General features: G+C 37.5%; 1 protein-coding gene across 2 annotated transcripts in view; it reads right to left on the bottom strand.

Moving 5' to 3' along the window:
* Nucleotides 1-14,333, bottom strand: part of acad11 (acyl-CoA dehydrogenase family, member 11) — an 81,464-nt gene that overhangs the window by 53,897 nt on the left and 13,234 nt on the right. For both annotated transcript variants that reach the window (XM_084399039.1, XM_084399040.1), the window contains exon 13: nucleotides 9,525-9,623. In XM_084399039.1, coding sequence (XP_084255165.1) covers nucleotides 9,525-9,623 — 99 coding nt within the window. The remainder of the gene's footprint in view (nucleotides 1-9,524; nucleotides 9,624-14,333) is intronic.

Below are 14,333 nucleotides of genomic sequence, written 5' to 3' on the forward strand. Positions count from 1 at the left end.
CAGTTACTACCACTTTTAAAAGAACCGCACTGCCTTCACCAATTAAGTCATGGTAGACTAGAGGCTTCAGCATGCACATGGAAACACACTAAGCTGCACAGCTCCCCGGGCCTGTTTTTCCACAGACGATAAGGGTGGTCTGGAAGCGATTGCACACATGCACGAAGGAGTAAAGGAGCTGTGAAAAGTTGGAAGTTCAAGGCCACCAGATATGCACAAAACTCACCATAGGCCTGGGAGCTACCAAAGGAAATTGTCTATCCCAAGAGAGAAAAGTGAAAAGAAGGAAAAGAGGAAAAAATGTGGGGGGAAAAAAACATTGAGGGCAGCTAGTTCAGCCTTTGCATTTTTGTGGCTTTGTGGATGTAGCGGAAGTCGCAAAAGAAAAGGATATGAGAATGGTTGAAAGGAAAGAGAGGAGAAGGCCAAAGGGTAAAGACGACAGCTGTCTGGTTCTGTTTTTGCTCATAGGGATGAGTTAATGTATAAAACGTTCAGAAGGTTCATTCAGAAAACAATGAAAGGAAGAGTAAAGAGTGCTATGAGAAATTATTTTAGCACAACTTGCAATGACAAAAGACTGTACTGGAATACATGGCATTAGGCAAGGATGAAATTTGTTTTGATGAAATTTGTAGACAGATTTCCTATAAAAGTTGCCAAATTGTTGAGCCTCATGGGTGATTATGCAAGTCTTAAGACAGCAACCCATTTGCCAAGTCAAAACAAATTGATAACGGTAGGTAATGTCATATTTTTAAGTCATTCCTAACAAAAAAAAAACTAATGCAGAAACATGTGCCTCGTTGCTAGGAGACACATGACAAATTAAAACAATATGTGTTCTAAAATCGGCTCAAAATATCATGCATGCTTGATTTCCTCCAACTAGATGGAATCTGGAGGTTTAAAAAAGAAAAATCATACACTATGCTATTTTCTGTGAAAATTGTCAACTCAATTCTGAGTCAATTCTCTTAAGGCAACTAGCGTCTTCCAAACTGTAAATCAGGGAAAAAATATGGGCAAATGTTGTGTCGTGTATTACAAAATATGCTTTTCACTACTACCACAGTGTACGGTTGCAGAAAAAATATGTTTTTATTGAACATTAATGAAGCAACACATTTTGTGTGAAAATAAATCATAAAAGTGGATGGTTTGTTTGAAAATCTTATAATTGTATGAGGTGGCGAGGGGGGTCCTTCACCCCGCACACAGGGTAAAAGGCTCACCAGCATGAGGCAAACGGTAAAAAAATATTTATACAAATACTTTAGCTAAAATAATATGTTTTTGATCATTTCTTAAGTTAATACTTGTTCAAAACAATCATTTTAACAAAGTTTATACTGTTTTTGGTTTATTTTGATAAATAAAGATAAAAAAAAAAATTTGCTCAATAAATAAACTGATTAAACTGTTCATTTTAAAAATACAGACAATTTTTTTTTTTTTAAGTAAAGATTCTGAAAGCATTGAATGAGATCCCATAATAAATTTTTTTTTTTTTATTAGTAACAAATGTTTTTAACAAATATGCTCCAAATATGCTCCAAATATGCCCCGCAGAAATACGATAACGCAAGTCATTCCAAAAATCCCCATGGGCATCATACTATATCGTTGTAGCTGAATAAACAGAAGATTGAAACTCTTTGATTGATTAAACATGAATAATAAACACACGACTACGACAATAGTTTATCTAAGTTCTCCAAGCCTTTTCAGGTATTTTCATGATAATAAAGTTTATTTATACTTCAATGCTAATCGACATAGCCTTTATCACTGTATAGAATAGTCTAATACCTTATTCTGTTTAAGAAGCCATATCATCTCACAGAAGGATGCTCAACTGTCGATATAAAGTGAGTTTAGAGTAAAAGCATGTTATTAAATGTTGTCTTTTGTTGGACAAGAGGTTCCTAAATGCTTCTCATGTTTGGAAAGATGTTTGACACGTGTTGCTTTTTCAAATGCATGTTAAAAGCGACTCAAACTCACAGTGCTCTCAGATGGAGCAGCATTTATTTGCAACATTAAAAAAAAAAAAAAAAAGAATTATTGTGCCTTTCGCCCTAACCGCAGGAGCGCCTTTTACCCCAAATACCATACATGTTCTTCCTTAACTAAAAACCTGTTGCTTTAGGCTTGAACAAAACTTAACATCATTAACAAGACTTTTGTCTCAAAATGGTCAGCAATTTTATCGATTCTCATTTGCTACATAAATTTACATTTTAAGTTTTTTTGTTTTTTTTTAAATTAGCACAGAATCAACTTTGCGTTGCTTTCCGTGATCGCGTCAGCCAAATCAGATCGGATCAGCCATATTTCCACGTGCATCATCAAAAGCGTTTTTTAAGAAAAGTGCTGAGCTGAATTTTTAGGCCATCTAGTGGTTTAAGAGAATAAAGTCAAATGCGCCTTTATCCCAATGCGCCTTTAGCCCAGTTGTACCCTATATCTAGTCAAGTCAAGTCAATGATGGCGTGCACATGCGTATTACGAGTTCAGTCTATAGGTATGCACATTTGAATATATATGCGCAGGCATGTAGTGCGCAGGTGTGTAGTTCTTCCCTACAAACCAACCCTCAACAAACTACTTGTCTGGCCTTAAAATTTATGGCCTTAGAATTCCGCGTAGCCACACGAACCGGAATTATCCCGTCAACGTTTTATCTGTAGAGCGGTAAAGGGAGGGGAGGGAGGCCTTCACTGGGGAGAGACTAGTTGACACTTCAGGACTGCGTTGTTGTCGAGTCCAGGGAACAAGGGTCCTTCATCAGATCTGGATACGGCCTGGATCCGACGGACTGCGGTAAACCTCGAATAAACAGAGAGACTAATATTAGCGTAGACGCCATTCTTCTTATGATGTAACGAGTACATCAGGATTTATGGGAAGTGTTCCCGGTTCCGGCTGACCTAATCTATGCAGCCTAACATTGAATTAAAGTCTATAATGTGTTATGTGTATGCTAGGTCAAAGAGATGTGTTTTTAGTCTAGCTTTGAACTGACAGAGTGTGTCTGCTTCCCGGACAATGTTACGAAGACTGTTCCAAAGTTTTGGTGCTAAATAGGAAAAGGATCTACCGCCAGCCAGCAGTCGATTTTGATATTCTAGGTATTATCAACTGGCCGGAATTTTGAGATCGCAATAGACGTGAAGGACTATAATGCGTTAAGAGCTCGCTCAGGTAGTGGGGAGCTAAACCATTTAGTGCATTGTAAGTAATCAGCAATATTTTAAAATTTATACGATGTTTAATAGGGAGCCAATGCAGTGTTGACAGAACAGGGCTAATATGGGTCATACTTCCTGGTTCTGGTAAGAACTCGAGCTGCTGCGTTTTGGACCAGCTGTAATTTGTTTATTAAGCGTGCAGGGCAACCACCCATAAGAGCATTACAATAATCTAGCCTTGACGCATGGACTAATTGTTCCGCATTTGTCAATGAGAGCACATGATGTAATTAGGTATATTTTTAAGATGGAAAAATGCGGTTTTACAGATACTAGACACTTGACTTTCAAATGAAAAAATGGTATCAAAGAGCACACCCCGGTTTCTAACCGACGACGAAGACTTGACAGAGCAGCCATCAAGTGTTAGACAGTATTCTGGATTGTTATGCGAGGAAATTTTTTGTCCAATAATTAGAATCTCAGTTTTTTCAGAATTGAGTAGTAGAAAATTACTACTCATTCAATTTTTTATATCAGCTATGCATTCCGTTAATTTTGTGAATTGGTAAGTTTCGTCAGGGCGTGAAGATATATAGAGCTGAGTATCATCAGCATAACAGTGAAAACTAATTTCATGCTTCCTAATGATGTCTCCCAAGGGTAGCATGTACAGAGTGAACAGCAATGGTCCTAGTACTGAGCCTTGAGGTACGCCATACTGAACTTCTGATCGATGAGACATCTCTTAATTTACTGCTACAAACTGATAACGGTTTATGATTTAAACCATGCTAATGCAATTCCACTAATGCCAACATCATTTTCGAGTCTATTTAAAAGAATCTTGTGGTCAATAGTATCAAATGAAGCACTAAGATCAAGTAACACTAATAGCGAGATACAACCACGATCGGATGATAAGAGCAAATCATTTGTTACTCTAATGAGAGCTGTCTCAGTACTATGGTACGGTCTAAATCCTGACTGAAAATCCTCGCAGATATCATTTCTAAAAAGGAACATAGTTGTGAGAATACCGCCTTTACTAGTATCTTTAACAGAAAGGGTAGATTCGAGATCGGCCTGTAATTGACTAATTCTGTACGATCAAGTTGCGTTTTTTTAACAAGCGGTTTAATCATAGCCAGCTTAAACATTTTTGGTACGTATCCTAATGACAAAGATGAATTAATGATTTTAAGAAGAGGATCTATGACCTCTGGAAGCATCTCTTTCAGTAGCTTAGCCGGTATAGGGCAGTGTTACTTATTGCGCCGGCTCGCCAAGCTTTAATTTGTGGCTTCCATGGCGGTAAATAATACAGTGATATGATCATGCAGTCACTACAGATATTTCATAAAAACATTAAAAACAAGTAGGGCTATAACATAATCCATTAAAAACTCAAAGTGTCAGCTCTATTACAAATAATTTTGATCAGATTGAAATGGGTGGTTTATCGAGAGAAAATGTAAACACTTGATCGTTTGAAAACCAAAACTTAAAGGACGACATATGACGCGCTGAACGAGCTGTTCTCCTGATGAATAAAGTGTCTCATAAATGAGTGTCCTGTCATTCTATAATTCTCCTTTCACCCAGCATCTGTGAAGTGAAGCAGGATTCTCATCCACAGACGACTGGTTTTGGGCATTTTACTGCGTGATAAATACAAACAGCACGGCACAAAGGTTCATATGTTCATAGTCTCCAAATTATAACCAGAATTGGATAAATATTAAGTCTGCTGTTTAAAACCAATGTAGGAGAATGGTTATTAAGCGACTACAGCGGGAAACTTTGTATAATTGTGCAGTGTGCGCATGTCAAAAAATGTATTCCGATTAGAATCTTGTGACTTAGGCACATCAACCCCATCATGTATCACATCACGATGTTAGCGTTCATGTAAACTACAATACATTTAGATTCATCAATTGGAATGAATTCAGCCAAAATAGCGCTGTATGACAGATGTAGCGCTTTTATTTCTAAATATTAACAAACTTGCTTACCATGTCATCAACTATCTTCTATTCCGATTCTCAAATACGTGTAAGTGAGTTTGTTTTGTCGTTTAAAAACCTTTATAAATGATCTTGATCTGTAACGTGAGATGGGCGCCGCCATGTTTGTTTGGGCCGCAGTTCAGAGATTCCTGTCTGTTGGATTTATTACAGCACGTGAATTCATCAGTTTCCCGAAATACTTGAAAGTAAGTGGCCGCTGAACTGGGAGAAGAATAGAGTAAACTTTATAGTTACTTACACTGTGTACACAGAAGTGATAGGTCTAACATATTTGTAACATGGAGTCAGCTTTGCAGCCTTGGCTAAATTAAGTTTACACGAGACTTGATAATGATCTGAGATGTCATCGCTCTGCTGCAGAATTTCAATGGCATCAACACTGATTCCATGTGATAATATTAGATCTAGAGTATGACTACGACAATGAGTAGGTCCTGACACATGTTGGCTAACTCCAATAGAGTTAAGAATGTCTTTAAATGCCAATCCCAGTGCATCTTTTTCGTTATCTACATGTATATTATAATCACCAACAATTAGGACTTTATCTGCAGCCAGTACTAACTCTGATAGAAAGTCAGCAAATTCTTTGATAAAGTCTGTATGGTGCCCTGGTGGCCTGTAAACAGTAGCCAGCACAAATCTCAAATGTGATTCATCATTTACACTATATATTGTTACATTAAGCACCAACACTTCAAGAGAATTATATTTGAAACTAGACTTCTTAGTAATTTTGAGAATATTACTAAACATTACTAAACATTACTGCAACACCTCCCCCTTTGTATTTCAGACGAGGTTCATGTTTATAACCATAATCTTGTGAGGTGGACTCATTTAAAGTAATGTAATCATTTGGTTTTAGCCAGGTTTCTGTCAAACACAGCACATCTAGGTTATAGTCTGTAATCATATCTTTAACAATAAGTGCTTTTGAAGTAAGGGATCGAATATTCAGCAACCTGAGCTTTATCATTTGCTCATTTGTATTATATCTGTGTTTTTATTTGTTGAACATCAATTCAATTTTTACCCTTAGATGGGTTTGGAAGTTTTTTGTATTTCCTAATCTGGGGGAACAGACACAGTTTCTATATGATGATATCTAGGTTAAAAAGGCTCTATGTGATGGGATTTATCTGACCTTGGTGACGTGAGACAGCTGGCAGACGGTCGATTTAACCAGTCTGTCTGCTTCCTGACCAGAGCCCCAATTCATGTTTGAGCTCTAAGACTATGTGCCATATTACTAGAGAGAAGAGTAATCTCCATTTGTTGTTTGATTTTGGCATCTAATTTGGATCCAAAAGAGATGTGTGACGTCAAACTTAATCCTACTGGTAGGCCCCTAATCCTGCCGAAAAAAATCATGATCCTAAACTTGATATACATATCGAAATGATTCAACAGTGATTCAACTTTAAAATTGGGTGTCCAAGACGTAGTGAACCCAGAGATTGCAATGTGACTTTTAAAAGCAGGCAAGTGATCAGCTAAAGACAAAAAAGAAGGAAAATCGGACCCCCAACCCTAGCGCAATTATTATGATTTAAAGAAATACTATTAAATACAGGCTTGGACCTTTGTGTCACGACTTATAAGCATATATGGAGCAATTTCTCTCCAAGCAAGTGAATTAAGTTCAATATTCAGTTTAGATATGACAGATGATTTTAGAAATGTATAGAGAGAAAGGAAACAAATGCTTAACACCAGATAATTCAGTACAAGAAAGTATGACATTTATATAATCTATAAAGTACACAGTGTATAAATGGAATATATAAGTACACAGTATGTATAAATCAAAAAAGAATATCCGATAATCATCCAACAAAATCCAGTCTTACAGCATGTAAATACAAACAAACCGCAGTCCTGTAAGTCAATACGTTCTGTTTAATTAAAATCATGTCATTTCTATCTGCATACTGCAAGTGTGCCTAGGAAAACCAACGGAACTTAAACAACAACTACCCATCCAGCAAGACAACAACATGAAAACCAATAGTTCTAATTAATGAAGCAATCCTTTTAATCCAATCTTGTCACATATTTCAATGTTTGTTTGTTTTTTACTAAAAAGTGTTTAAGTTTAACAATATTAGCCATACTTGCCGGAGGCTCCTAGGTGAAAAGTGTTAGGCCATTGAATGTCATTACACCAAACTGTCTGTGATTAACCGTTTGAAATTCACTCCACATGTGTCAACAATAAAGATATGTTTAGCAATCCCCAGAACTGATGGTGGTTTATGATAGTAGTGGAAAACAACATCTGTAGATCTTCAAAAACAGGAGATATGAAGCACTTACACACAACAGACTCATCTGGTAACCAAATAATTTGGATTTGCCATACTTCAAAAGTACCCTTTGTACTGATGAATCTGTACATCTGCACGAGTTTAACAGGGCAAGAGATAGCACTGGAAAGCTTGGATTTCCATTTCTCAGAGACACAAAGATCACTGTTTCCACATACGCTGATGAGAGGTTTTTAAAACTCCTCAGAGAGACACAAAACAACTTTGGTGACAAGTCAGATCAGACAAAAATATCTCACAACTTGTCACTATTCCTATCTGAAGATATTTATCCCATAACTGTCAACCGACCACCCGTGAACTTCACAATCCACAACGTCTGTTATAAGAAGTATTTCTGAGCAACAGGATTTATGAGATAACAAAATGTTGTTTCATGTGAAAGGGGTCTTTTAGAGGGGAAACTACTACATGCAATGGTAGACATGCAACAAAATAAAATAAATCAGTAGATTTAACTTTAATCAGTTATTGTAACTTTAATCAGATTAATCAGTAATCTTTTCAGACCAATATTCAACAAGAAAAATTTGCAACCCCTTTTACCGAAACGTGATGTTTTAGAGTGAAATGTAACCACTATAGATAGAACGATAGATAGAACGATAGATAGAACGATAGAACGATAGAACGATAGAACGATAGATAGATAGATAGATAGATAGATAGATAGATAGATAGATAGATAGATAGATAGATAGATAGATAGATAGATAGATAGAGAGGATATTCCGTATGTAAGGGAGTTAAACAAGGTCAACTTTGGTTATTGACGACTTTAAAACGCTTAATAATCGTTTAATTGCCTTAATAAAAAGTGGAAAAATAATAAAAGTAAAAAATAAATAAATAAAAAATAAGATACTGGCAGAGATTTCATGGGGCAGTTTAAAGTCAGTTCAAACTTTATGAAGTTAATTTGGTGTGATGATAGAGAACAACAGGCCTTTGGTCCTTTGCTTTGAGGATGTTTAATTCAGGAGGGCCCCAAAACCACAAAGACCCATGGCTAGAACCATCTGGAATGTTCTACAGGGGACAATGTCTAAGAGGAAAATACCAAAGCAACTCTAAACAAACAACCTTTAGCACTGTAAACAGGATACAATGCCATTTTAAACCCTGATTATTGATGTTATCTCACCACAGTAAACGGTAAAACTGCCCATCATCACATAAAGTTATTTTTTTTAATCCCTGTCATGCAAGTCCCAGTCAACACATCAACAAACTGCAATTATGCATGCCTGCGGTCAGCTTTCCTAAAAATACGAATAAAAATGAAAGCAAGAGAGGATGAGTCTAGCTCTCAGGGGGCAGACTGTTCATTCAAACGGATTCGGTTTAAAATGACTCATGAAGATTCAGTTTTTAAGTGGAAAATGAGGTAAAAGACAAGCCACAAACTGGGAGTTTTACAAAAATAATGTTAGCATGTCATTTACAGTGGGAAAATCCTTCAAAATATGACTTTTCCTGAATCTTGTCAAAGGCAGGAAGAGATCATGGCAGGCTTATCCTCGTGGCTCAGATCTAGCTCTGAAGCTGTGAGGCGGGAACTTCGACTAATGGGTCTGTTTCTGCTTTGCCACCCGTTGCGAGTGCTTTGAGTTCCCCAAGTCTGTGTTTATCGTTCACAGATTCTGCATAGCTGGTTTGTGTAAACATCTTAAATGGTTTTTAAACGTCATGCCAGTGATCGTGAAGATTTGGACGAACATGGTCGTTTTGTGGGATGAATCATTCTGGTGATATATTTCTTTATGTCTTTGTGGTGAAGGATTGTTTAAAATACTAAGGCTAAGAAATCGGAACTCCTGCTGTTTCAGTGTTCCTTTTAACGTGTTTAGTCTCCACAGGGGAGAAACCCTAAAAAAATCTACATTTATTTTCTTGACAAATGACAAGCAAAATATTTCTTCTCGCCTTCTACTTTCGATCTCATTCTGTGACATTCACACACTTACCGCTGCTCCACCACTTTTTGCCGTTAATGATAAAATGGTCTTTGTTCCTGTGAAGGGTGCACTCCATGTTTGTGGCATCACTTGAAGCAACATCTGGCTCTAAGACAAAAAAAAAAAAACAAGACAAGAGTATCAGGTTCAGTAATAAAAATTATTTTAGAAAAAATAAGCAGTGAAGAAATGTTAATGAAAAAAATAATTATATTATGTAAAAGTCTGGTTTTAGGGACAATGTGTTTTTAAAGATGCACATTTGTTTAATGGCATCTTTTTACTAAGTACAATGGATCAGGGCCAGTACCGATACCAATACTGCTACTGATGTCTATTCAATTATTAATATTATTTTTCTGGGTAAGAGATTAGTAATTATAGACATTTTTAATCATTGTATAGGCTTTAAAAAGAAAACCGCTTTTAATTTAAATGAACATAAACAATCTTCACATAAGCACATTATGATAAATGTTATATAAAGCAGGGCTTTACGGTAAGGAATTTTTTTTCCAGATTTTTACTTGCCCCGACTATGAAGAACCAGGATTCACATGGTCTTGGAAACCCTGAATATATGAAAGAGCCTAATTTTTAAAAGTATGTTTTCTAGACCTGAAAAAGTAATGTAAATTAATAATATCTTGAAACTCCATGACACTTAATTATTTTAGCATTAATTATTGTTATTTTAGTTACATAATTTAATCTATGGACAATTCTAGTGTTTGTAAATTAAAAGGGTGGGGGTTGGCTTTAAATATATTGTTGTGGACAATAGGGAACCTTGTCAAAAAGGTGGTAGAGGACAATCTCCTTTGCTAGTGAAAAAGAGAGACTGGCTGTTAAGGCAGAAATGATAACCTGGCGTAGATATTTAATTTGAAATCTGGCATTTGTCACACACACAAGTAAAAATTACAGCTATCGTCTGTATGACAGCTAAAACGACACACACACACAGTGTCACGGAATAGTTGAACGTGAGACAAGGATTCAAATGCAGAGGAAATTTATTAGTCACTGGCAGACAAGGTACAAAACTCAAAAACTCAGATAGCAAGCGGGAAGGGAAACACCAGGAACAGGTAACTTGGACAAACGAACCAGCCCAGGGCTGCGTTCAGCCCCGACAAAACGTTGCACAACGTTTTTTAAACAGAAACGGTGATGCGTTGAACACACTGTTCTGATGACGCAAGAGTTGCAACTATGGCAACTGAGAAGGCCATTCTTTGTGTTCTTTGTGAAGAATTTTCTGAGCCTGATGAAGTCGGTATAAATATGTGTTTAATACTACAAAATATGCCCGATGTTACAGTTACTACAGTTACTGCACTTGCCGCCCAGAACAAAAGAGAACATCCCAATCGAGTGAAGGGATTTGTGGAAACTGAAATGGAAGCACACATCTTACCTAATTCAGACTAAAACACATCTATTTAGCCTCACATACTGACTTTATTTGTAGGTCATACTGTTTTAATACCCTGTATTTTCTTTCTCATTTTTAGGAAAAGCACTTAATTACCATTGTTTATTTCTATACCAATACACTTGCAATGAAGCTAAAAATATAAACAACTACATCATTATGTTGATATCCTATATTTTTTACAATAAAACTTTCGACAAACATGTCTTCTAATATCCTCAGTTTTTGCGTATACCGAGCTGCATCAAACACATTTGTAAATTACTTTTCTTGAACCCATTGTGCGAGGTCACTTTAATACTGCATGCTTTATATACATGTTGCTGCTGATTGGCCTGCAGTTCTGACACACCCACCAAACAAGAGAAAACGTATCTCAAACCCCGTTGCACACCGGTGCACGCCGTTTCCAGGAAACATGACGTTCAACCCGGAAACCGTAGCAAAACGTTGCGCACCGTTTTGAACTTGAACATGCCCCTGGACTACAAACACGGGGAGGCTAAATAGGGGAACAAACAAAGGAGGGTAACGAGAAAGACAGGTGGGACAAATTAACCAATAATCAGATAACAAGATGGGAGGGGCTAGACAATAGACAGGAGAGCACATGGCACAAGGAAATAACATGACAGCCATGTGCTCACAACAGACCAGACTAACACAAACACATGACAAACCGGGAGTGTCACAGCTCTGTCACTAAACCAAGAGAAAACCCAGACAAGGGTGACAGAACTGTGACACACACACACACACACACACACTGGAAATAATGATAAATGAAAACTCTGGGGGCATTACAACACCATCTGTATAGGCATGTTGAGAAACTTGATGCCTTTTTAAATCACCATTACACATGTGCTCACACATATACACTCTATAGCCATCTTTTGGCTTGCTCTATTAGCAGGAGAATCAAAATCACTTTGTTTTCCTAAATCTCATCCACCAGATGTTCCACTCCTTGTTCACTCATTGAACACAGACCTCATTATTAACCTAAATATAAATCCTCCTTATAAGTCAAGTACTAATGAGCGTGTAACATTAGAGAGGCTTGAGTGTGAACCATATCTGATTCTGGAGACTACTGCGCTTTATTCTATTATGTTATGCTGCGTTCAGCTGTTTAATAAATCTTATGTAAACACACCAAAGAAAAATATCCAGTCGCTTTGGCTTTGGGGAGTCATTCATTAACTGGATCAAAATTCTATATAAATCAGCCACTATCATCACCAATTGACTAACATCACATTGCTTAAACTGCACTGGGAACTAGACAAAGATGCCCACTCTCCCCCTAACTATTCACCATTTTCATTGAACCGTTAGCAGCAGCCATCTGTCAAAACATTGTCATTATCCATTTTGGGCAAAATATCAGTCATAAAAAAGACAACACTCCCTAAATTAAACTATTTATTCTCAATGATTCCAATACAACCCACCCTCACCTGGTTTAAATCTCTAGACTCAACCATTACCTAAAAACACAAGGAGGACTGGAAGCACGACATAATACTAACTGGATGGAAATAGTTTCAAATAGGATTTACTTCAGAAACCTGTCCACATTGCACACAAAATAACCCACACACCTAGGTTCACACCATTTGGCATTGCATCCCAATTAAACAAAATCGGGGAAAACGTCACTGAATCACTATCCGTCCTTATGGGATGTCACATTCTAATATCTCCCTCCCTCTGCATATTGAGAAGAGAACTATCCTCATGAACTGGAAATTAAGGAACACCATACATATATTGCATCTTGGAAAAACGTACAAATAGACTATGGCCCCATCCACACTACTGCGTTTTCGTTTAGAAACGGAGACCTTTTGCTACGTTGGCACCTCCCGTCCAGACTAAAACAGCAAAAACGAAGACCTAAAACGGAGAAGTTTAGAAGCGCTGCCGACCCCGTTTTGCGTTTTGAATCTCCGCAGGGCGTTTTAGTGAAGACGGGTCAAAACGGAGGACTTTAGAAACGATGACGCAGAGGCTAACGCTCGGCTCTATGATTGGGTGTCATCAGTCATGGAGTATACACAGGTAATATTCAGTACCAGTAAACTCCACCCGCTGGAACAGTTTCTTACAGTAAGAAACTGCCGCATCTCAGTCGCAGCTCGCGTGGAAAACGTGTGCATGCTAGAAATAGAACCGACGCCTATTTTTCATGCGACACGCAAGCGTGTTGGAAGCGTTTCCAGGCAAAATAGAATAGGAAAATATGTTTATATGTCATTTTGACACAAATACATATTAATAAATGACATTTTGATGTTTGAAAGTCTCTAGGTTTACACCGGCACGCGCATGCCCAGTGTGGGTGAATGGTCACGTGATCCGCGTTTTCAGTTGTTTTAATGTGGACGGAGATCAATTCTAATACGCAGCTAAAACGCTGGTGTGGACGGAGATCTTCAACTTTACCAACTCACTGAGGCATAAATAGTCCTCACTTTAGATGAGCTCACAAAAATAGTTTACTGACAACTACTATGTGTTATAACTACCTGAATTAATCATTAATTACAGTAGGAATACATGTTAATAAAGCATTTATTAACACACAGAGTAACTATTACTATACAGTGAGGAAAATAAGTATTTGAACACCCTGCTTTTTTGCAAGTTCTCCCACTTGGAAATCATGGAGGGGTCTGAAATTGTCATCGTAGGTGCATGTCCACTGTGAGAGACATAATCTAAAAAAAAAAATCCAGAAATCACAATATATGTTTTTTTAACTATTTATTTGTATGATACAGCTGCAAATAAGTATTTGAACACCTGTCTATCAGCTAGAATTCTGACCCTCAAAGACCTGTTAGTCTGCCTTTAAAATGTCCATCTCCACTCCATTTATTATCCTAAATTAGATGCACCTGTTTGAGGTCGTTAGCTGCATAAAGACACCTGTCCACCCCATACAATCAGTAAGAATCCAACTACTAACATGGCCAAGACCAAAGAGCTGTCCAAAGACACTAGAGACAAAATTGTACACCTCCACAAGGCTGGAAAGGGCTACGGGGAAATCGCCAAGCAGCTTGGTGAAAAAAGGTCCACTGTTGGAGCAATCATTAGAAAATGGAAGGAGCTAAACATGACTGTCAATCTCCCTCGTACTGGGGCTCCATGCAAGATCTCACCTCGTGGGGTCTCAATGATCCTAAGAAAGGTGAGAAATCAGCCCAGAACTACACGGGAGGATCTGGTCAATGACCTGAAAAGAGCTGGGATCACCGTTTCCAAGGTTACTGTTGGTAATACACTAAGACGTCATGGTTTGAAATCATGCATGGCACGGAAGGTTCCCCTGCTTAAACCAGCACATGTCAAGGCCCGTCTTAAGTTTG

This window comes from Rutilus rutilus (genome assembly GCF_951802725.1).
Source record: "Rutilus rutilus genome assembly, chromosome: 24".
Lineage (NCBI taxonomy): Eukaryota > Metazoa > Chordata > Actinopteri > Cypriniformes > Leuciscidae > Rutilus > Rutilus rutilus.